The 22581-nt window shown below is 44.9% G+C and overlaps 1 protein-coding gene across 1 annotated transcript in view; it reads left to right on the forward strand.

Annotated features, from left to right (window-relative positions):
• Positions 1-22581, forward strand: part of dnah2 (dynein, axonemal, heavy chain 2) — a 42273-nt gene that overhangs the window by 14496 nt on the left and 5196 nt on the right. Inside the window, exons 31-79 of the mRNA XM_088421941.1 lie at positions 275-413; positions 504-721; positions 807-899; positions 967-1092; positions 1182-1292; positions 1410-1598; positions 2377-2480; positions 3114-3303; positions 3372-3552; positions 3629-3756; positions 4188-4340; positions 4402-4527; positions 4598-4816; positions 5884-6001; positions 6081-6355; positions 6424-6576; positions 6653-6805; positions 7138-7229; positions 7302-7500; positions 8636-8860; positions 8930-9034; positions 9111-9299; positions 9684-9769; positions 9845-9975; positions 10047-10196; positions 10269-10436; positions 10505-10805; positions 11269-11401; positions 11476-11615; positions 11687-11897; positions 11973-12089; positions 12577-12718; positions 13797-13966; positions 14027-14143; positions 15049-15213; positions 15269-15391; positions 15468-15616; positions 15923-15989; positions 16059-16209; positions 16285-16433; positions 16614-16747; positions 16823-16967; positions 17040-17239; positions 18428-18554; positions 18617-18803; positions 19536-19684; positions 20745-20928; positions 20996-21186; positions 22369-22560. Coding sequence (XP_088278067.1) covers positions 275-413; positions 504-721; positions 807-899; positions 967-1092; positions 1182-1292; positions 1410-1598; positions 2377-2480; positions 3114-3303; positions 3372-3552; positions 3629-3756; positions 4188-4340; positions 4402-4527; positions 4598-4816; positions 5884-6001; positions 6081-6355; positions 6424-6576; positions 6653-6805; positions 7138-7229; positions 7302-7500; positions 8636-8860; positions 8930-9034; positions 9111-9299; positions 9684-9769; positions 9845-9975; positions 10047-10196; positions 10269-10436; positions 10505-10805; positions 11269-11401; positions 11476-11615; positions 11687-11897; positions 11973-12089; positions 12577-12718; positions 13797-13966; positions 14027-14143; positions 15049-15213; positions 15269-15391; positions 15468-15616; positions 15923-15989; positions 16059-16209; positions 16285-16433; positions 16614-16747; positions 16823-16967; positions 17040-17239; positions 18428-18554; positions 18617-18803; positions 19536-19684; positions 20745-20928; positions 20996-21186; positions 22369-22560 — 7665 coding nt within the window. The remainder of the gene's footprint in view (positions 1-274; positions 414-503; positions 722-806; positions 900-966; positions 1093-1181; positions 1293-1409; positions 1599-2376; positions 2481-3113; positions 3304-3371; positions 3553-3628; positions 3757-4187; positions 4341-4401; positions 4528-4597; positions 4817-5883; positions 6002-6080; positions 6356-6423; positions 6577-6652; positions 6806-7137; positions 7230-7301; positions 7501-8635; positions 8861-8929; positions 9035-9110; positions 9300-9683; positions 9770-9844; positions 9976-10046; positions 10197-10268; positions 10437-10504; positions 10806-11268; positions 11402-11475; positions 11616-11686; positions 11898-11972; positions 12090-12576; positions 12719-13796; positions 13967-14026; positions 14144-15048; positions 15214-15268; positions 15392-15467; positions 15617-15922; positions 15990-16058; positions 16210-16284; positions 16434-16613; positions 16748-16822; positions 16968-17039; positions 17240-18427; positions 18555-18616; positions 18804-19535; positions 19685-20744; positions 20929-20995; positions 21187-22368; positions 22561-22581) is intronic.

Below are 22581 nucleotides of genomic sequence, written 5' to 3' on the forward strand. Positions count from 1 at the left end.
GATTATACAGGTTACATGTTAGTCTAAAAATGAAAACAATAGCCAAGTGCATCAATGTGCCTGGAAAAAAAAAATTGCCTCTCCTTATTTTAATTACTTATTTTATTGCAGTTACACTTCACATAGCAAAACAGAGCCTTTTCCTTGTGGTCATCTATGCCCCCCGCCGTCGCCCCTCTATATGAGGAGGGATACAAATAAATAAATAAATAATATGCATGCCAGTGACCAAGTATCATTTGCCTTTTTTTTTCCAATTTTTCTACTCCACCAGAATATTTTCCAAGGGAAGGACATCAGGGAGCAGCTACCGCGAGAGTGCAACGATTTTCAAGTAATTAGTTCCAACTGGAAAATCATCATGACTCGATTCAATGAGAACAACAACGCCCTGAAGGCAACGCACTATCCGGGTATTTCAAAAGTCTTTCACATGATGTCCTGAGGAGAACTGGGATAAAAAAAAACAACTTTTTTTTTTTATCTGGCATGTCATCGGTCAGGCCTGCAGGAGACTTTATTCGGCATGAATACCAAGCTGGAGGAAATCCAGAAAGCGCTTGACATGTACCTGGAGACCAAGAGGCAGATATTCCCGCGATTCTACTTCCTGTCTAACGACGACGTGCTGGAGATCCTGGGCCAGTCACAGAACCCAGAGGCCATGCAGCCACATCTCAAAAAGTGTTTCGACAACATCAAGAGCCTGCGCACGGAAAAGGTCCGGTTTTCCTTTTCAAATTAAGAACAAATGAATTGGAACGTGAAACAACTTGTTGTCGTCATTGTGTGTTTGTCTCCTGCAGATGGTCAGAAGGTTAGATGCCACTGCCATGTTTTCCTCGGACGGGGAGCTTGTGGAATTTGTTAAGGCGGTGCCATTGGACAAGCCTGTAGAGGTGTGGTTGTCGTTAGCAGGATAGGTTAAGCGGAAAATGTTGGATTAATGGCTTGTATCCTTTCTAGCTTTGGCTGTGCGACATTGAGACGATCATGCGGAGCACTCTTAAGAGTTCCCTGCACGACTGCTTGGTTGCTCTCAAGAAGATGAAAAACCAGAGGGACAAGTGGTCCAAAGACTGGCCAGGACAGGTCCAAAGCCTCCCCCTGACAATTTCATGGTCATGATCACTTTCACTTGAAATGAGAGAGTTTCTCCTGTTATTTTTTTTTTTTTTTAGATGCTCATAACAGCCAGCCAGATCCAGTGGACAACCGATGTCACACAGTCGCTGGTGATGTGCAAGGAGACAGACGACAAGGGCCCCCTTAAAATCATGATGAAGAAACAGGTTCCGTTTTTCTGCTGCTTTCTGTCTTCCTAATGGACCCCAAATGGCGAAGACTTCTCGTTTACAAATCCAGCTGGACTAGAAGGAACAGCAAGCTTTACCCTCTTGTTCCATCAGGTCTCCATGCTAAGGCGATATTCCGATATGATCCGTAGCAACCTGTCCAAGGTGCTTCGTCTGAAAATCGTGGCCCTGGTCACGGTGGAGGTTCACGCGCGGGACGTCATCGCCAAACTGGCCAAGGCGGGCTGTAACGATGTCAACGCGTTTGAGTGGCTGTGCCAGCTCAGACTCTACTGGGAGAAGGTACTGCACATTCCAGCATAATCCGCTCATGCCAAGTGAAGGAAAAGAATTTGGACTCGGAAGTGGAATATTAAAGGTCTTTGTTTACAAGAATTCAACGTATGTACAAAGAGCAGAGCAAGAAGCTGAGCATAAAAATGCAAAGTAAAACCAGGAAGTTCTGCTAGAATAGTTAACGTAAAAATCCCAAGTAACAACAAAGGGCGGGACTGAAAAGAGAACACAAAAATAGTATGGTCTTTTGGGGTTTGCGCATGTGTGAGGATTTTTTTCCAGGCTTATGTTATGCCCTTGTCAGGATGTGGCCAAAGACCTTTTTTTTTCCTCTCCTCCCTAACCTCGTTTTCTTTTTTTTTTTCTTCTCTTTTAAGATCTTCTAAGATGCCCCGTTCTTGTGCTATTGTAATGATAATAAAATGCATCTTGAAAATTTAAAGTAACACCAGAGAGCAGGGTTGGATACAGAAAACAAAAGTCCAAAATAACAAGAGAGCATGGCTAGATCCAGGACAGGAAAATCCATTGCAACAGCAAAGTGCAGGACTTAAAAATACAAAGCAGCAAGAGAGAGCAAGGTTGGATGCAGGACACATAACTCTAAAATAACAATAAAGAGCAGGACTGGAAGCAGAGCAAAAAAACTCCAAAGTAACACAAAAAAGCAGGACTGGATTCAGATTTGTAATTTCCTATTGCGCCCACTGTATAATACTCCTCGTCGGATTTGGGATTTAAAGAAAAATGCACGGAATTTTACAGTGTTTGTCTCTTGCCACAGGACATAAACAACTGCATCATCCGACAGACCAACACGCATTTCAAGTACGGATACGAGTACTTGGGGAACTCCGGGCGCCTTGTCATCACTCCACTTACAGACAGGTACTTCTCTTATGTTTTAAATCGAGCCTCAAAAAGAGGTAGCTGGGGATTGACAACAAACCTTGTTCGATTTTTATGCTGATTAAAACTAAAACTGGCATTTCCTGTTCCAAAATGTGAGGGTTTTTTGAGGGCCCACAAAAACGAACAAACCACACACTCACAAACACACCGAAGGAAAATTTAATGTGCAATCTACCTACCGTATTTTTGGAATGGAGGAGGAAACTGGAGAACTCTGAAAAAAGAACATGCAGGCACAGGGTGAACATGCAAACCCAACACAGGAAGACCAAAGCCCGAACCAAACTTACGCCCTCTGCACTGTGACGCAGATGCGCTAACCACGCTTCCACCGCGCTGCTCTCGCGTTTATGTAAAAAGTTACAGAAAAAAAAGGTGGCGTTTAAGTCCACCCCTTGTTCACCAAATGTTAATGTTTCTCAAGGTTGAAATAAATAGACATTTATTTTCTATTTTTGTAAGAAAACATTAATCCTAAAGCTCAATAATCGGCCATGAGAAAAACTGAAATCAGTTGTGGACTCCGCACCTAAAAATGTTGTCAGACCTAACCAACAAAAATAATCATGTACTGTAAAAATAATTGATATGAATGATAACATTCCACAGGTGTTACATGACCTTGACGACAGCGCTCCACCTGCATCGAGGCGGCTCTCCCAAAGGACCCGCCGGCACCGGCAAGACGGAGACCACAAAGGACTTAGGCAAAAGTTTAGGGATGTACGTCATCGTCATCAACTGCTCCGAAGGCCTGGACTACAAGTCCATGGGCCGCATGTTCTCGGGCCTGGCGCAGGTAGGAGGGCCACGCGCGCTTCTGTATTTCGGCTTGGATAACCTTTTCCCTCGGCGGCGCTCAACCAGACGGGGGCGTGGGGCTGCTTCGACGAGTTCAACCGAATCAACATCGAGGTGTTGTCCGTGGTGGCCCAGCAGATCCTCTCCATCCTGTCCGCCCTCTCCGCCCTGCAAACCAGGTTCCAGTTTGAGGAACACAACATCGCCCTGGTGGCGTCTTGCGGCGTTTTTATCACCATGAATCCCGGTTGGTCAATGATCGAGAAGGCGCCCCCCTACAGACGGACTGTCTAGATAGTTCTTCTGTTTTTCCTTTCCTTTAGGGTACGCCGGCCGTTCTGAGCTTCCAGATAACCTCAAGTCCATGTTCCGACCCATCTCCATGGTGGTGCCGGACTCCACTTTAATTGCTGAGATTATTCTGTTCGGAGAGGGCTTTAATGACTGCAAGGTAGGAAAAAAAAAAAGAGACCCGCAAAACTTTTTGGGTTATTCATTTCACCAAAAACATTAGCGCAAATTAGTAACCCACAAAACCACAACCACAATTGGGTTGTTTTGTGGATTATTTGTTTCTCCTGTCAAAAGGAGCAATCCACAAACCAACCCAATTTGGGGTTTGTTATCAGGTTTTTTAAAACGTATTTAATATACCCACGCCCCAAAAATTGAGTCAAAAAGACACTGACACAATTTCTTGGGCCAATCCCAAAATGTTGGATCAAAATGACCCAACATTTTTACAGCGACTTTTGTTTGAATTTTGGAATTTTTAGTGAGTGCCCCACCCTCCAGTTTAAACCAAAACCTAACCCCAACCATAATTTCCCCCAAATATCTAAAACTATAATCTCTGCACCACTTTGAACTTTTTGTATGCAGCTTCTGGCGAAGAAGGTGTTCACCCTTTACTCGCTGGCCATGCAGCAGCTGTCCAAACAGGACCACTACGACTTTGGCCTCCGTGCGCTCACCTCCTTGCTCCGCTACGCCGGCAAGAAGCGTCGCGTTTGCCCCAATGTCCCCGGGGAAGAAGTGAGTCTTTTCGATTTTTGTCGCGGCAGAACGAAGAAGCTTCGATGCCCTTCCTTTCCAGGTCCTGCTGATGGCCATGAAAGACATGAACATAGCAAAACTGACCTCGGCCGACCTGCCGCTTTTCACCGGCATCATCCAGGACTTGTTCCCCGACGTGGAAACGCCCGTTATAGATTATGGCAAAGTAGGCTGAGCTTCACACTTTTGTTCAAATCACAAATGGAATTGATTTGACGCCGCTGTTGTCTTTTTAGCTGAAGGAAGCCATCCAGGTGGAACTCCGTGAGAAAGGCCTGCAGGTCACTCCTTTCACAATGACTAAAGTCATCCAACTCTACGAGACCAAAAACTCTCGGCACTCGTCTATGTTGGTGGGCAAGACGGGCTGCGGCAAGACTGTCACGTGGAAGACGCTGAAAAACTCCCTGATTGCCATGCACAACAAGGAAGTCCCCGGCTACGAGCTGGTGCAGGTACTTTGTGACATCTCTTGGCGGTGTTATGTCAACAATACGTTCCGTGCGACACCACTAGTCTAAACGCAGTATTCGGATTAGGATTGGATTTGTGGTAGACCGCCCTAACCGAAATGAAGATATTATCAAGACGGGAGGGAATCAAGACCGTGACAAGATCAAGAGTTTTGGAGGTTGAGGCAGAGACAAGGCGAAGTCTTTTCGAAGTCGGGATTGGTGCTAGAACGGGGCTTTTGGACAAATGTTTTTCGAGGTTGAGAATGAGACAAAACCAAGATTTTTGGAAGTTGAAATTCTGACAAGGCCAAGACCTTCGGAAGTCAAGATCCAGACACGACCAATACTTTTGGGGGTTGAGCTCCAGACGAGGCCGAGACATTTGGAAGTTGAGACTGAGCCAAAGCCAAGACTTTTCCGAGGTCAAGACCGAGACTAGACCAAGACTCCTGGAGGTCGAGACCGAGACAAGACCAAGACTTTTGAAAGTCAAGAATAAGATTAGAACAAGGCTGTTGCAAGTTGAGACAGAGGCAAGACAAAGACTTTTGGAGGTCGATATCAAGATTAGGCCAAGATTTTTGGAAATCAAAACAGCCGTTTGAAGGTTGAGACTCAGGCAATGTGAAGATATTAAGAGGTCAAGACGAATAAGAACAAGACACTTGAAAGTTGAGATCAAGACAAGGCCAAGACTTTTGAAAGTCAAGAAGAAACCAAGAACAAAATATTTGCAAGTGAAGACCAAGGCAAGACCAAGACTTTTGGAGGTTGTATCCGAGACAAGATTGAGGCTGTTGGAAGTCAAGATGGAGAGAAGACCAAGTCTTTGGTAGGTTGCGATCAAGACAAGACCAAGACTTTGGTAGGTCGCAATCAAGACAAGACCGAGACTGTAAGGGACAAAAAAAAACAAAAACAAAAAGACAACAAAATGATAAATCTGTTGTTTTTGAAGTAGTACAATATGTTTGGACTAGTGAGGCTGCATCGAACATATTGTAAAGAAATGGATTTTTCCTCTCATGCCGTGATGACCATGCACTGCTCCTCTTATGTTGCAAAAGGATTATCCTCTGAACCCCAAATCCATGAGTCTCGGGGAACTATACGGCGAAAACGACCTAGCCACCAATGAGTGGTCCGATGGCGTCCTCTCCTCCGTCATGAGAACGGCCTGTGCAGGTATGGAGGTTCAAAATTTCGACTTTCTCCTCTGTCAAGACACATGACCAAAAATAACCGCGTGCTAACTCCGCTGCAGACGATAAACCAGACGAGAAGTGGATCGTGTTTGACGGGCCGGTGGACACGTTGTGGATCGAGAGCATGAACTCTGTGATGGACGACAACAAGGTCCTCACGCTCATCAACGGGGAAAGAATTTCCATGCCCGAGCAGGTGTCTCTCCTTTTTGAAGTGGAGAACCTGGCGCAGGCGTCTCCTGCCACGGTGTCCCGTTGCGGGATGGTCTACAATGATTACGTGGACCTCGGATGGAAACCCTATGTCAAGTCCTGGCTGGAGAAACGTCAAAAGGTAGGTGACACTGTCTCCGATCCAACCGTGCCAAGCCATAAATCCAATTTCCGCACGTTCTTTTGCAGGCCGAAGTGGAACACCTGAGTCCTTTGTTTGACAGTTTTATTGAGAAAACTTTGTTTTTCAAAAGGAAAAACTGTAAAGAGTTGATCCCTGTCACTGAACTCAATGGCATTGTCTCGCTCTGTCGCCTCTATGACGCTCTGACCACAAACAAGGTTAGTTATCTTTAGTCCCCACCCTCACAAAAAAGTAGCCATTGAATTAACCGTTCCAACCCCGCTCCATTACCAGTTGAACATGTCCGATACCGAGAACCTGGGTCGGATCGTGGAGCTCTGGTTTACCTTCAGCCTCATCTGGTCCATTTGTGCCTCTGTCAACGAAGAGGGACGCAAGAAAATGGACAACTTCCTGCGGGAGTTGGATGGCACCTTCCCCATCAAGGTCTCTGTTTGAGCATGAGAAGAACACCTTCATTATCTAAATTAGACCCAGACTCGTGAGAGACCTAAGGCGCTATTTTTGGGAGATTTACAACTCAACTTAGACTCGTGCACTAAAGACTCAAGATTTGACTCGCCCTTCTTTTGGGAATGGTCAACATGACAAGTCTCTGTGGCGTGGACCGCTCTCACTTTCTCCTCTGTCCCGATTGGGAAAATGTCGACTTGATTACTCTTAAGTCAGGCATGTCCAAACCCGGTCCTCCAGGGCCGCTATCCTGCATGTAAAATCATGTCATTGTACTGTTAAAATTCTTCATTTCCATTCTTTAGGACACCGTGTATGAGTACTACGTAGACATGAAAACCAAATCCTGGGCTACCTTTGAAAATAAACTACCAAAAGGCTGGCGTTATAACAACAAGTAAGTAACAAGATGGCTTTTCTTTCGAGATAAAAGCCATACAAAATGTTTGCTTTGCGCTGTCTATTGCAGCGCTCCATTCTACAAGATTATGGTTCCCACGGTGGACACGGTTCGCTACAATTTCTTGGTAACGGCGATGGTGAATGCCCAGTACCCGGTGCTGCTGACCGGGCCGGTCGGCACTGGAAAAACCTCGGTGGTCCACGGGGTCTTGCATACCCTGGACACCGGCAAATGGTCCACGCTCACCATCAATATGTCTTCACAGGTTAGTGCTGAAGGTCATTGATCTAAACTGTACTGTGATCTAGGACTGTTGAAGTCAAATAAAAAAAAAAAAAAAAAAAAAACGTCTTTTTTTTTTGTTTTGTTTTTTTTCAATGAGTTCAGACATTTAAATCCCAGGTATTTATTTGTTTCATTTTTTTCAAGTGTTGTTATGTTATTTATTGACTTATTTATTCAATTAAGTAATCAATTGGTTCTGTAGTTAAGTAAATAAAGTAATTGATTACTTCAGGTAGTTACTTTAAGGAATTGACTTCTAAACTAATCGATTATCTTATGCATTCAAGTGCTAAAGTAAAGATGTATGTTATTTCCAGAACAAATAAATTACTTTAGTAATTTAGTACTTAACCTAATGAAAGTGAATACTTTTAATACTTTACTAATCAATTTCTGCCCCAATTGATAACCGCAGTACTTAAGTGCTTAAAGTAGTCACTTTAGTACCTTACTATAAAGTAAGTTACTATAAAGTAATACTTTTGTACTTTCCTACCTTAAGTAATCAGTACTTTAGTACTTAAAGTAATCTCTTTAGTACCTAAAGTAAATGATTACTTTAGTACTTGTCTTTACATTAAAAAACTAAATTACTACCAGTAGTCATATGCCTAAAGTAAATAAGTAGAAGTGTCCTCAGTACATAATTCATTAACGAGTCATTTTAGATCATCCTTTGGCTAAATTGATTACATAAAGAAACTCTGCCTTAATTACAGTACTTCTGTACTTGTTCAACCAAAGAGGGTGAATATTTTTAGTTCTTTAGAACCTAAAGTAATTAATGACTGACATTAAAGTAATTGATTACTTTAGTACCTCCAGTAATCACGTTGGTACTTACTTACCTTGCAGAATTGATTACTTTTTTACTTTATCTGAGGAACTTGATTACCTTAAGTAATCAATTACCTCAATTATCAGCAACCCAAATTATTTCGATTACTTAATTCATTTAATCCCAGATCCCCAAGTCAAACTCCTGAAAAAAATTGTCAAAAATATCAATAAATACCTGGCCGGGATTCAATGTCTACAATGAATTAATAATGACGCGCACTTGACAGTTCTTGTAAGGATACTTTATCTGCAAATCATTGTGATCCGGCTCCCAGACCACCTCAAACAACATCCAGGCCATCGTGGAGAGCCGCTTAGAGAAAAGGACCAAAGGCGTGTACGTCCCCGTGGGGGGCAAGGACCTGCTGTGTTACCTGGATGACCTCAACATGCCGGCGCATGACCTCTTTGGCTCGCAACCTCCGCTGGAACTGATCCGCCTCTGGATCGACTACGGCTTTTGGTTTGACCGTCAGAAGCAAACGACGACATACGTCAAGGTGAGGCTGGGGATTTTCCGTACCCATACAAAAGTAGGTACAGTATGCTGTAATTGTAACAACTTTTAGAAAATGTCCCTGCTGGCCTCCATGGGTCCGCCCGGAGGAGGGAGGACTCACATTTCGGACCGCTTGCAAAGCCGTTTCAACCTCATCAACATGACCTTCCCTCATGTAGGTTCCGCTCGCCTTCCCTCGAGTTCGTAGCATTGCTAACAACCGACGGAATCAAAGAACGTTCTTCCTTCAGGACTCCCAAATAAAACGCATCTTCAGCACCATGATTAACCAGAAGCTTCAAGTTTTTAAGGAGGACCTCAAGCCGGTGGGAGAACTTCTTACCAATGCTACGCTGGAGCTGTACTTTTCCGTTACGTCACGTTTTCTTCCCACTCCGGCCAAGACGCACTACCTATTCAACCTCAGGGATATCTCCAAGGTACGTGAATGAATTGATCTTTATCGTGATAGCGCATGCACGAGAGTTCAGAGCAACCAAATGGATTTAAACAGGTACAAAATGGAGGTCCCCATAGCCATGGGGTCCAAAAATCCGTAGATCCTGGTTCTTGGCACTTTGTTTCTCTAGGCAGCCTCAGACATCCTCATCAGGAACAGAAAGGGAGAAGAAGCAGTAGTCCTCACCCGGAGGGAAGCTCTAGATAACAATCGTTTTCGTTAGCTTTGAGTCTTTACCTGTGACTCCCAGGGGGTCATCAACAAGTTAAATGATCAATCAAGTCTTTCTTGGCGCTGTGGTTGGACTTATTTTCCGCATGCATACGACCCATTTCTCTTTTCTATCCAATTTCTTTGATTGCAGGTGTTTCAAGGTCTGCTGCGAGCACATCCAGAATTTCACGATAGTAAAAACAACATGGTTCGACTGTGGATCCACGAGTGTTTCAGGTATCACGCACACTTGATTTTTCAAGAGATTTGATTGGGACTACGTGGCGTGACATCACTAATGACGCATTCCAGGGTTTTCTCCGACCGACTTATTGACCGCAGTGACATGGATGCCTTCATCACGTTGTTAGGGGAGAAAATGGCCGCCAACTTTGACCTCGTTTTCCACAACATTTGCCCCGATAAGCAACCGCCAGTATTTGGTATGTACGCTCACCAAGGATTACGTTGGCCTGACGGTAGCCCTTACCGAGTTTATTTGGGCGTGCGTCAGGGGATTTCCTGACTGATTCCGGAGTGTATGAAGACATTTTGGACATCGCGAGTCTTAAAAAGTTCATGGAGACCCAGCTGGAGGACTACAACATGACGCCTGGTATCGTGCCCATGAACCTGGTGCTTTTTCATGATGCCATCGAACACAGTGAGAAGCTAAGAACGCCCCGTCGGGCCATTTTTCGGTTCCCGCCGACGTTCGGTGTGCTTTTGTCGATAGCGACCCGCGTGGTGCGTGTCATCAGCCAGCCAAGGGGCAACATGCTGCTGGTGGGCGTTGGGGGTTCGGGCCGACAGAGCTTGTCCAAGATGGCGGCTTTCATCTGTGATTACCAGGTGTTTGAGGTGGAAATCACCAAACAGTACCGTAAACTGGAATTCAGAGAAGGTAAGCTGCGGAATTTGCCGCCGCTGAAAGTCATCCATCGACACATATTTTTCTCCATCTCGTCCCAGACATTAAGAAGCTCTACCGTTTGACCGGTGTGGACAACAAGCCCACTGTCTTCCTGTTCAACGATACCCAGATTGTGGACGAATCCTTCTTGGAGGACATCAACAATGTCCTGAGCTCGGGAGAAGTCCCCAACCTCTATAAGCAGGACGAGTTTGTTGAGATCTGCAATTCCCTGTCCGACGCAGCCAGGAAGGAGAACGTGCTGGAGACGCCCAACTCTTTATTCAGCTTTCTGATAGAGCGGGTCAGAAGCAACCTGCACATTGTCCTTTGCATGAGTCCAGTGGGAGACCCCTTCAGGTATCCCCATATTGTCCTTTAGAACAAGGGTTCTTCAACTTTTTGCAGTCAGGGACCCCTTTTAGAAAGCACATTTTACAAGGACCCCTCTGCAAATTGTTGCGGAAACACAAATACTGTAAATATATTTTTGATTATTAACCCAAAGTTCTGTAGCTGTTACAATGGCTCCTATTTAGGCAGACAGACAGCGCGCTATCAAAAGCGGCCAGAGGCGGCGCCAAAAAACAAAGACTAAACCAAACAGGGCACAGCTTAAAGACAAGCTAAATTAGTTCCAAAACACCCCAATTATTTCACGGACCCCCAGCAGTCAGTCCACGGACCCCCGGGGTTCCGCGAACCTCACTTTGAGTACCGCTGCTTTAGAAAAAGGCCGCGGGCCACTGGAAAAAGATGGCGGGCTGCAAATAGCACCCGACCCGTAGTTTGGGCACCGCGATTGAAATGCTGTTACTTGCAGAAACCGAATCCTGCAGTACCCGGCTCTGGTCAACTGCACTACCATCGACTGGTTCTGCGAATGGCCCAAAGATGCTCTGCTGGAGGTTGCTGAGCGCTACCTGGATGGACTGGACCTGGGCTCCACTGAGGGAGTGAGATACACTAAAACACTTTATAGGTTTATATGTGTATATATGTGCAAGATAATTCTGTTTGTCGGTTGCAGAGCAAGACCAAAGTGGCCTCCATCTTTGTGACTACACACCAGTCGGTGGTGACGGGCTCTGAGAAGATGAAAGTGGAGCTGAAAAGACAAAATTACGTGACGCCCACCAACTACTTGGAGCTGGTGTCAGGATATAAGAAGTGGGTTCCCCGCCGGCCGCGCTCCATTCCGTGAATTAGCGGCCCCTGCATTGCGGCCCTTGTTTGTTCAGGCTCCTCGGAGAGAAGCGCCTGGAACTCGGGGAGCAGGTCAACAAGCTGCAAAACGGCCTTTTTAAGATCAGCGACACGGGCGAGAAGGTGGCCGCCATGACGGTGCAGCTGGAGGAGGCAAACAAGCAAGTGGCCGACTACCAGAAGGAGTGCGACGAGTACCTGACGGTTATCGTGCAGCAGACCAGGGAGGCCGACACTCAGCAGAAGGTAGGCGCCGTATCTACAATTGCTAAAAATAAATGCAGCGATGGCATGATATATATCGTGTGTGTGTGCGATTAGACGGTGAGCGCCAAAAAGGAGAAAATTTCGGCAGAGGAGGCTCAATGCAAAGCTCTAGCTCAGGCAGCATTAAGGGAGCTAGATGAAGCCCTGCCAGCCCTGGATGAGGCCACCAAGGTAAAGCTCAACTCGACATGTTGTTTACAGGGAAGTCTACTGAGGAAAAGAAAAAAAATGAAAATAATACGTCATCATGAGAATTGTAGTCCCCTTGACTTTCGAGGCTTTGTATTTGGAATTTAAACCCCATTCCATTCGTGAGTTTGCTCACATATCCTTTTCATTTGTGTCCACTAGAGTGGACATTTGTTTTCGGTGCATACCTCTCGACTTGAGGGAGCTACACTACTCCTGTTGTCCACACCGAGGGGCGGCCGTTTTCCCACTTGCCGTCGACTGAAAATGACATCACAGCCGCTCAAGTCATGGCCAATCACAGCTCACCTGTTTTATAGGTTTGGTCAAGTGATTTTCCCAAGCTGAGCCCTGATTGGTCATTAGCCCTGAGCAACTTTGATGTCATTTAATGTCCACAACTAGTGGAAAAATGGCTGGCAAAAACGGCAGGATTTTAACGAATGCGACCGTTTCCCGCACAACAAAGGCTCTGGAGTCCCTGAACAAGAAGGACATGACGGAGATCAAGTCGTACGGCCGTCCTCCCGCTCTGGTGGAGAAAGTGATGCAGGCGGTCATGACCCTTCTTAACAAGGAACCCACTTGGGCAGAAGCCAAGAGACAGCTTGGTGAGTGAGGAAAACTCCCATTTTTTTTAGGCAGTTGCTGAGCCGTGTTCAGCAGCACATTTTGCCCAATCGCTTTTTTTTTTTAAACTTAAGCAAGATTAGACAATACCACTTACAGTATTAATATATCTCGCTCCAGATGATTTTTTTAAGCAACCACTCGAAATAAAATCGAGTATATTCAACTCGTTTTTTTTTCAGTGTAGTAACATCTCTTAACCCACTAGAACCTTTTTAAATACAGAATACTACAGTAATTGCAAGTTTTTGTTATTCTAAGGTTTATTTTTTTCCTTAGGTAGCTGATAAATTCAATTCAAAAGTACAATAACAATTCATAGATCCCAACACTAGTAAAATTATGTTTTTCAGTTGAAACAACTGAGAATTAAATGAAAAAAAATTAAAGTGGAAAAAGTTAAGTAGAAGTGCATACATCCTAGCCAACACAGGACTAAATTCTATTTATTAATATGAATTATTCTCTTTCATACCATAGCATTAACCTCAATATATATATATATATATATATATATATATATATATATATATATATATATATATACATATATATATACATACATATATATACATACATATATATACACAACAGATTTCATAAATAAATGGTGTTTTGATGCCAGTTACGATTTTTAGGCTGAAAAAAAAATATTATCGTATGGTTCAAATGGCAATCAAGGTTTTATCCACCAGGGGGCGTTTTCATGCACATGAAGCCTCCTTTGAACCACTTGGATGTAAAGTTTCAAAGGTTCAGAAGGCTTCATCTGCCATTGCGAGTAAAAAGTGAATGAATTTGATGTTTGTCATCATTTTTCATGTTCAATTATGCCTTTTGAAGCACATTTTTCCTGCCGCGCTTGGTCGTTAACTGAGCCTTGAGCGCATGTGAGGTCGTTTTCAGTCGACCAGTGGAAAAGTGTGTTTTTGATGGCATTAATCGTGATAAATATTTTACCAAATCAATTATATTTATGGGGTCATTTTCTCAAAATCAAAGGACTGGGCAGAATACCGCACTCGGGTTAAACAATCGCGTTGATATCGTTTGCGGCAGGCGAGGCCAACTTCATCAAAACCCTGATCAACTTTGACAAGGATAACATATCGGACCGTGTGCTGAAGCGGATCGGCAACTACTGCAGGCAGCCCGACTTCCAACCCGAGATCATCGGGAAAGTGTCTCTGGCTGCCAAGTCGCTTTGCATGTGGGTCAGAGCCATGGAGGTACGGCGCGCCCGTCGCAGTCGCCGCGCGGGACCGGGCTGGACGCAGATGTCTTCGCAGGTCTACGGGTGTATCTTCAGGGTGGTGGAGCCCAAGCGGGAGCTGCTGAATGCCGCCCAGACCCAACTCGCCATGAAGCAAGCCGAGCTGGCCGACTCTGAGAGCAAGCTCAAAGAGGTACCCGCTTACTGGACCGTACGCTCCCAAGAATTGTCTTAACAAGAAGTTTTATGCGGCGCCAATTGGTTGAACGTTTTGATGAAGATTCAGTTTACGGCATGCAAATTGTGCAACGAATCATGTTTTGAATCAATCTGACGGGAGGCCATTTTGCCACACGCTGGCTACTGAAAATGACATCGCTGTTGCTCAGGGCTCAGATAACAACCAATCACATCTTAGCGTACAAATGTCACGTGACCAAGCTCAGAAAACAGGTCGGGACCCTGGACTTGAGTAACTGCGGTGTCAACGGCAAAACGGCCACCACCTGAGATGTATTGAACGGATGCCATTTTCAGCCATTTTTAAGTCGGTGACAAAATTATTTGGCATGTGCATTTACATACCTCTAAAAACACATTTTGCCGCTTGTTGTCGACTGAAAATAACACCACATGCGCTGAAGACTCTACTAATGACCAATCACTCGAAGTAAATGTCACATGACCTACTGCTGAGCCGTGACTGACCTGAGCTCTGAGCAACAGTGATGTTGTGTGCTTTTATTTTGTTACATTTTCATGTAATTCGTTTTAATGGCGTGACAGGAACAGTCCATCTTTATTTTCAAATTAATAGGAAATTAATTGTAACGTATAGAAACTTAATGCTTTAGTTTATTACAGACTCTTTGCAAAATGTCGCGTGCTTTTATTTTGTTCCGTTTTAATGCATGACGGGAACGCTGCGGCTCTCTTTTCGAATTAAGGGGAAATTAATTTGAACATTAAGCAACTTATTGCCAAATTGTTGTATATATATTTCCAAAACGTCGTGTGCCTTCATTTTGTTAAGTTTTATACAGATGCGCGAAAAACAATTGGAGAGCCGACGCGATGGTTGCAGTTTGTGCGGTGCAGGTGGGGGACAAGCTGGCGCAACTCAACAAACAGTATGCGGAAAAAGTGGCCACCAAGGAGGATTTGAAGAGGCGGTCGGATGAGATGGAAGTGAAACTGGACCGAGCCGACAAGCTGGTGAAGGGTCTGGCCAGCGAGGGCGTCCGCTGGGAGCAGACCGTGAAGGTAGGACGCGCGCCGACGCCGTCTCGGCGAGAGGGACCTCATCTTGCGCTTTCAGGGTCTCAAAGAGAACATGGGCTTCCTGGTTGGAGACTGCTTGCTCGCGGCATCCTTTCTGTCCTACATGGGTCCCTTCCTTTCCAACTATCGAGTGGAACTCCTCGAAATTTGGACGACGGAGGTAAATTGGGATTCTTGAGGACATTTACGGTATTTTGACATTGCTCCTGTTTTTGGTTTTTGTTTTTTTTTGTCAGGTCCAGCAGCAGAGTATCCCGTGCACCCCGGGCTTCAGTTTTGCCAGCTTCCTCTCAAATCCAACCACGGTCAGGGACTGGAACATCCAAGGCCTGCCCTCAGATGCTTTCTCCACTGAGAACGGCGTCATCGTCAACCGTGGCAACCGGTCGGAACGCCAGCTCTGGCGGAAATGTCCCGTATCTAATATAGTTTTATATCGTCCCGAGACACAGTCTTTTTTACCCGTAATACATTTGTAATTATACGTAATGCATGTGTGAACTAAATGGTATTTAATGTTTGTTGATCTTAAATGGTCATCGCTAGCGCGCTAATGCTAGTTGTGATTGCTAACCGCTTAGCAAGGGCTAACCCGTGCCCTAATGTTAGCCCCTGGCTATTTTCTACGCTCTGCAAGTTGTCTGTTATGCATGTTTGAAAATATTGCAATATTTGTGTTATTTTGCTCAAGGTGGCCTCTGATGGTGGACCCGCAAGGCCAAGCCCTGAAGTGGATTAAGAAAATGGAGATGATGAAAGTAAGTGTCCGGGTCATTTCTTTCTTTCCGGAAATAAAGTTGGCATCATGGCGCGCGTGCCTTTTGCAGGGCTTAAAACTCATCGACTTCCAGATGCCCGATTTCATGCTTATCATGGAGAACGCCATCCAGTTTGGCAATCCCGTCTTGTTGCAGAACGTCCAGGAGGACCTGGACCCGTCTCTCAACCCGATTCTCAACAAGTCCTTAACCCGAATAGGTCTCACACACACGCGCGCGCTCTTGCTTCATTGAAACGGAAGGCCATTGCCCAAATAAATCTGCGTGTTCCCAGGTGGCAGGCTAATATTGAAGATGGGCGACAAAGAGTTGGAATATAGTCCAGAATTCCGTTTCTACATCACCACCAAACTGTCAAATCCCCATTACACGCCAGAGATCTCCACAAAGACCACCATTGTCAACTTTGCCGTCAAAGAGCAGGTCGGCGCTTCTTTCCGTCCCAATTTGTCGCGTTTCATTTTTTACTGCAAAGTGTTGCGGTCAGTGCCACTTGCTGTAAAGTGAAAAATCACAACATGTACTCGGGACTCTGGTGACAGCTCATCTTTTCCAACGTCGCATGAGCTAACCCTTCACGCTTTGCGCGCGTCCTGCCGGTAGGGTCTGGAAGCCCAACTCCTTGGTATTGTGGTGCGTAAGGAACGTCCAGACCTGGAAGAGCAAAAGGACAACCTGGTGATGAGCATCGCCTCGGGAAAGAGAAGCCTGCAGGAGCTGGAGGACGAGATCCTCAGGTGAGTACCTTGGTTTTTTTCCTCCCGTCTCGTCCGACGTGGGTTTGAGGGCCGCCGGCGGATCCCGTGGTCCAGGCTGCTGAACGAGGCAAGCGGCTCCCTGCTGGACGACGTGCAGCTGGTGAACACCTTGCAGACGTCCAAAGTGACGGCCACAGAGGTCTCCGAGCAGCTGGAGACCAGCGAGGTGACGGAGATCAAGATCGACACGGCTCGAGAGGTGCGATCCCAACCGATGCGATTTGTGATCCTTGACCGAGCGGGACCGATGGACTCGTGGTTTTTCGGACAGGGCTACCGGGCGTGCGCTCAACGGGCCTCCATTTTGTTCTTCATCCTCAATGACATGGGCCGCATTGATCCCATGTATCAGTTCTCGCTTGATGCCTACATTAACTTGTTCAACCTCAGCATTGAGAAGAGCAAGACCAGCCCCAAGCTGGAGGAACGGATTGTCAACCTCAACGACTACCACACGTACGCCGTGTACAAGTAAGACCCATTGGAAGGGACACTCCCGCCGGACTGGTCCGTTTTTCATGAACGAGCTTGAATTTGTAGAGCCCGAAAATATCCTCTCCATTTTCTCCAGTCATTCTCGACCGTTACGATTTTAATCTATTACAATCGAAATAATAAACCCAACACATAATTATGAAAATCTACGATGTGATTTGATGAAGAAAAGCTCTTTGTTAAGAAGACAATAATATTCCGCTAACTTTGGCCATATCAGCCCTGGGTTTCTGCCAGTGACAGTGGCAAGTTAGCTAGCTACTGTTAGGTGTACTAGCAGTAGCTAACCTACCACTTCTAGCACACCTAACAAGCTAGATTAATCAATATGAAAGACTGTCTACTACAGTTCTACAGTAGTTAGAGACTACACATTTCACGGTTCCATCTGATTTGGATTGTTGGGTCTATGACTCGATTCAGCGTATCTTCTTGGTAAGAAGACAATTACGTTCCGTCAACCTTGGCCACATCAGCGCTAGGTTTCTGCTAGCGACTGTGGCAGGTTAGCCAACCGCTTATAGATGTGCTAGCAGTTTCTAATCTACCACTTCTAGTACAGCTAAATAGCTAAATTCAGAATATGAATAACAGCTTATCTGCTACAGTTAAACAGTAGTTATAATGCTAACATTTATCATGTGCAGTTTGGTAAACATTAGCAAACAATTCAGTCTGGTTTTTGGATGTATGATTCCATTCAGCGTAACTTATTTGTAAGAAGACAATTTCATCCTGTTAACCTTGAAAATTTCAGCGCTAGGTTTCTGCGGGTGACAACGTTATGTTAGCTACTTACTGTTAGCGAGCGCAGCTCACTAGCGCCTAGCTAGAGAACTTAACAGTAAGTAGCGCACTGCTCAAAGAGCTGTTGGCTGTCTGTAGCAAAAACCTGAGCCTCACTAAATGTCTGAAAACTTAAAACGCCACCAAAATCCAAACACACATTCCTATTCTTGTGAAATATAAAAACAAACATCTCAATGTTTTTGATTTTCTCACCCGGCAAGCTCAAACCTCACATTTCTCTCTCCAATGACATTGTCGGAAATCATGCTAGCTCCTCCCGGTTTTGGGGCCAGAATTATAATGTAAATATTATTTTTACATACAGATCCATAATGTAACGCCCTCACCGACCTTCTCTTTTATGTTGATTTGCAGGTATGCATGTCGGGGTTTGTTTGAGATGCACAAGCTCCTCTTTAGCTTCCAAATGTGCGCCAAAATCCTCGAGGTCGCCGGCACGCTCAACATGGACGAGTACAGCTTCTTCCTCCGCGGTGGAATTGTACGAAACGGCGGCGTAGATGCCGCCCATGACCGCATTTGACCACTTTTTTGTGTTTGCAGGTACTTGATAAGAGGGCTCAGATGGATAACCCGTGCAGCGGCTGGCTGGTGGATTCCAGCTGGGACAACATCACAGAACTGGACAAGCTGCCGAACTTCCACGGCATCATGTCCTCGTTTGAAAAATATCCTCGGGAATGGAAGCTATGGTTCACCAGCGCAGAACCTGAGAAGGCCTTGCTACCAGGTTCGGCGCGTGGAACTATCAATTAAATCGGCGGCTATCAAATGGGGGCACTCTAGTTAGTAATTAACCCCCTCAAAATGTTCAGTGGCATCAGAACCTATCCATACATCAAAATTGATATGTTTATGAAAATGATATAGGAATATTCGTCATGTCATCAATTTGAGTATTTTTGAAGACTTTCGTTCACTGCCACAGACGGCTATAGACGTCAAAGATCCGTTTTACTGGGCTGGCAATGAATCAGGGAAAACTCACTCACTGCCATTGGCAGCTATATGATGCATTTTAACAGGGCTGGCACAGAAAAAAAAGCTATATTTTCACCATTTAGCCTATTGTGTCAATCAATATAAGTCAACTGATTATAATTTCCAGTCATTTACTGCCATTGACGACCATAGTCGTCAAAGTTCCTTTGGACTGTGCAGGCAGTGAGTTAAAACCGATTTTTGACATCTCTAGTTGTCAAAGGCAGTGAATGAGTAAACACTTTATTAATCCGTCAACCTTTTTTTTCCCTGCAATAATGTGACGTGTTATGTGCAAGTAAATACCCCGTGGCATTATGGGGAAAAAAAATCAAGTTTAGCCTTCAAGTAGCTCTCCACAGATAAGTTCAAATGTATTTACAAGTAAGTTGGAGTTATGTTTACTTCACGTTGGCAGCTTCCGGGTTCCGTAAAAGTGAAAATGGTTACTGTTTGTGTCATCTCGGCGCGCCCCCTGCAGGAGACTGGGAGAACAGCTGTAACGAGCTGCAGAGGATGCTGATCGTGCGTTCCCTTCGGCCAGACCGCGTCTTGTTCTGCGCCACCACCTTCATCGTCAACTATCTGGGCCCTCGCTTTGTGGAGCCCCCTGTGCTCGACATGAGGGCTGTAAGTGGGACTTTTTTTTTTTTTAAACTCATTCGGCGCCATTGAATGATCCATTTTTACTTGGCTGTCAATGACGGCTATAGACATCGAAAATCCATATTTACTTGGCTGCCAACGACGATAATAAACTTTAAAGATACATTTTTATGTGGTTGTCAACACCGGTTATAGAAGTTAAAGATTCATTTTTTAATGGGCTTTGGTCAATGAGTGTATTAAAGCTGTAGACGTCAAAGTAGGGATGCACAATTAATCGAATTTTAATCGCCATCACGACGATAGCTGCCACCATTAATTAAGCTGATCCTCAGTGATTTTAATCTTTAAAAAGTCACTTTTTTTGGTGTCAAATCAAGCACTTTGTCATCCTACCACCAGGGGGCAATGTTTCCCACATATCTGCATGACAAAAGTCTCTGCTTTTTAATCACCTTAATATATTATTTACCAGTGGCGTTGAGTTTGTCTCCTGATTTCCAATATGCACAGCGCTAGCTGTCAGTTGAGAATCGAAAATCGAGAATTGAAATATGATTGGCAAAAAAAACCCACCGAAAATGACATTTTGACTACCAATTGATTAAAATTTGATGATGAGTAAATAATGTGCTTGGTTCTAAGTAGGCTTCATTTTTTTCATTGGTTTGCACTCAGCAAGTAAGTTAGCTGTGTTGCAATAAATAAAAAATGAGCAATAAATAGACATGACCAAACGTGATGAATAATCGCGATTTATAATTTCAATATTGACCAAAATAATCGTGATTAATATTTTGGCCGTAATCGTGCAGCCCTACGCCAAAGATTGATTTGTGCTCAGCTACCTATCTGTTTTTACTGGGTTTGAGTTGAGTCCATTAAAGACATCAAAGACCCATTTTTACCTGGCTCCCGATGACAGTCATAGACATTAAAGATAAATATTTTCCATCAAAGATCCATTTCTACCGGGCTTGAGTTAACGAGTCCATTGAAGCTACGGACGTCGAAGATCTATTTTTACCGCCGGCTGGCGCCGAATGAGTTCATTTCAGTCCCTTCCGCTCGCCCCGTTCTCCAGGTGGTGGACGAATCCACGAGCATGACCCCTTTGGTTTTCGTCCTATCTCCCGGCGTGGATCCCACGGGAGCCCTGCTGCAGCTTGCCGAGACCACCGGCATGAGCAAAAACTTCCACGCTCTCTCCCTGGGTCAGGGCCAGGCCCCCATCGCCAAGAAAATGATCGAAGAGGGCGTCAGAAAGGGTAGCCGCTCCTGACTCTGCGTCGCGTCGAATCCATTTGAAGCTGAGCCGCGTTTCGACGGCGGCAGGTCACTGGGTGTTTCTGGCCAACTGCCACCTCTCTCTCTCCTGGATGCCCGAGCTAGACAAGCTAGTGGAGCAGCTGGAGATCCAAAAGCCCCACGTGGAGTTTCGACTCTGGCTCAGCTCTTCGCCGCACCCGGAATTTCCCATCAACATCCTGCAGGCCGGCATCAAGATGACCACGGAGCCGCCCAAGGTCCGGCCTCGAGCCTTGCGCGCTTGACTAACCATTCCGACGCGGGAGAGGCCGACACTCATTAGAAGTAGTCCAGGAGGCCAGTTATTGATATCTGGAGCCAAGATTTATTTGTGGGAAAATATTGGCATAAAATGAACTACTAGAGATGGATTTTTACTAGGCTGGCAGGGAATAAGCAAACTGATTTACTGACATTGACAGCTATAATTTTATACTTAAAAAATCAGTTCCAACCCAGCTGCCAGTCAATAAGTTGGGCTAGTTTTCAGATTTACATTTTTGTCTTTCCCCTCATACATTTTAGAAAACATCATCCTAACACAAAGTTTCCAAGGTCATAATCTTATAAAGACGAGGCGTATGGTGCATTCAAATCCTGTTGGACATTTCAAACTTATTCATAATGAAGATCAATCCCTTAAATATCAATTGCTGCAATTGTAATAATAATTGTTAGTGGTTTTATAAAAGAAATGCACCACAAAATGACAAAACCGATCCTCAAATTAAGTCACGGGTGTCAAACTCAAGGCCCGGGGGCCAGATCTGGCCCGCCACATTATTTTATGCGGCCCGCAAAATGCTGATTTGAATTCAAGGTTCTGGCTAAAATTCCAAACTTGGGAGTTTTGGGCAAAAAAAAAAAAAAAATTGTTCCCAATCCCTCTCTTTTACCGGCGTCGGATTTCAAAACTAGCAAAAGTGTGTGACGAACTTGAAAATGTATTTGACTTCACTGTCATTCCGGCCCTATGACAGAAACTACAATATGGCCCACGAGAAAAACGATTTTGACACCCCTGAATTAGGTCAATGATTCACAAAACCGCTCTGCAAAAGAAAACGATATTTTGAGCCTTGAAATTTAGACTTAAACAAGTAAATTGTAAGTGTCGTTTATTTATTTAAAAGGGACAAAGCATATGAATGAACTTTTCACGTAAATCGGGACGGAATCAGTTGGGCGTTAGCAGGCAGAGGAGTTGCTTCCGGCAGCTTTTGTTAACCAAGGTTATACCACATTATTTTCATTAAAAGAAGCAAGCAAACCGAACCAACGTCCGAATCACAAACAGGGGCCTTAAAACCAGATTTATTCTGTGTTAAGAATTCTTCAAGCGCTCCAGTCAGTTAATCAGCCCAGCAACATCACGTTTGTCACGTCTTTGTCGCCCGCAGGGGGTGAGAGCCAACATGAAGCGTCTCTACCACCTGGTGACGGAGGCTCAGTTCACCCGCTGCGCCAAACCCATCTTCTACAGGAAGCTGCTCTTCTCCCTCTGCTTTTTTCACAGCATCCTGCTGGAAAGGAAAAAATTCCTGCAGCTGGGCTGGAACATCATCTACGGATTCAACAATTCCGACTTTGAGGTAAACGAAAAGCCAAGCCGG

The sequence above is a fragment of the Hippichthys cyanospilos genome, chromosome 1, assembly GCF_059441005.1.
Source record: "Hippichthys cyanospilos isolate Australia breed blue-spotted pipefish chromosome 1, RoL_Hcya_1.0, whole genome shotgun sequence".
Classification (NCBI taxonomy): domain Eukaryota; kingdom Metazoa; phylum Chordata; class Actinopteri; order Syngnathiformes; family Syngnathidae; genus Hippichthys; species Hippichthys cyanospilos.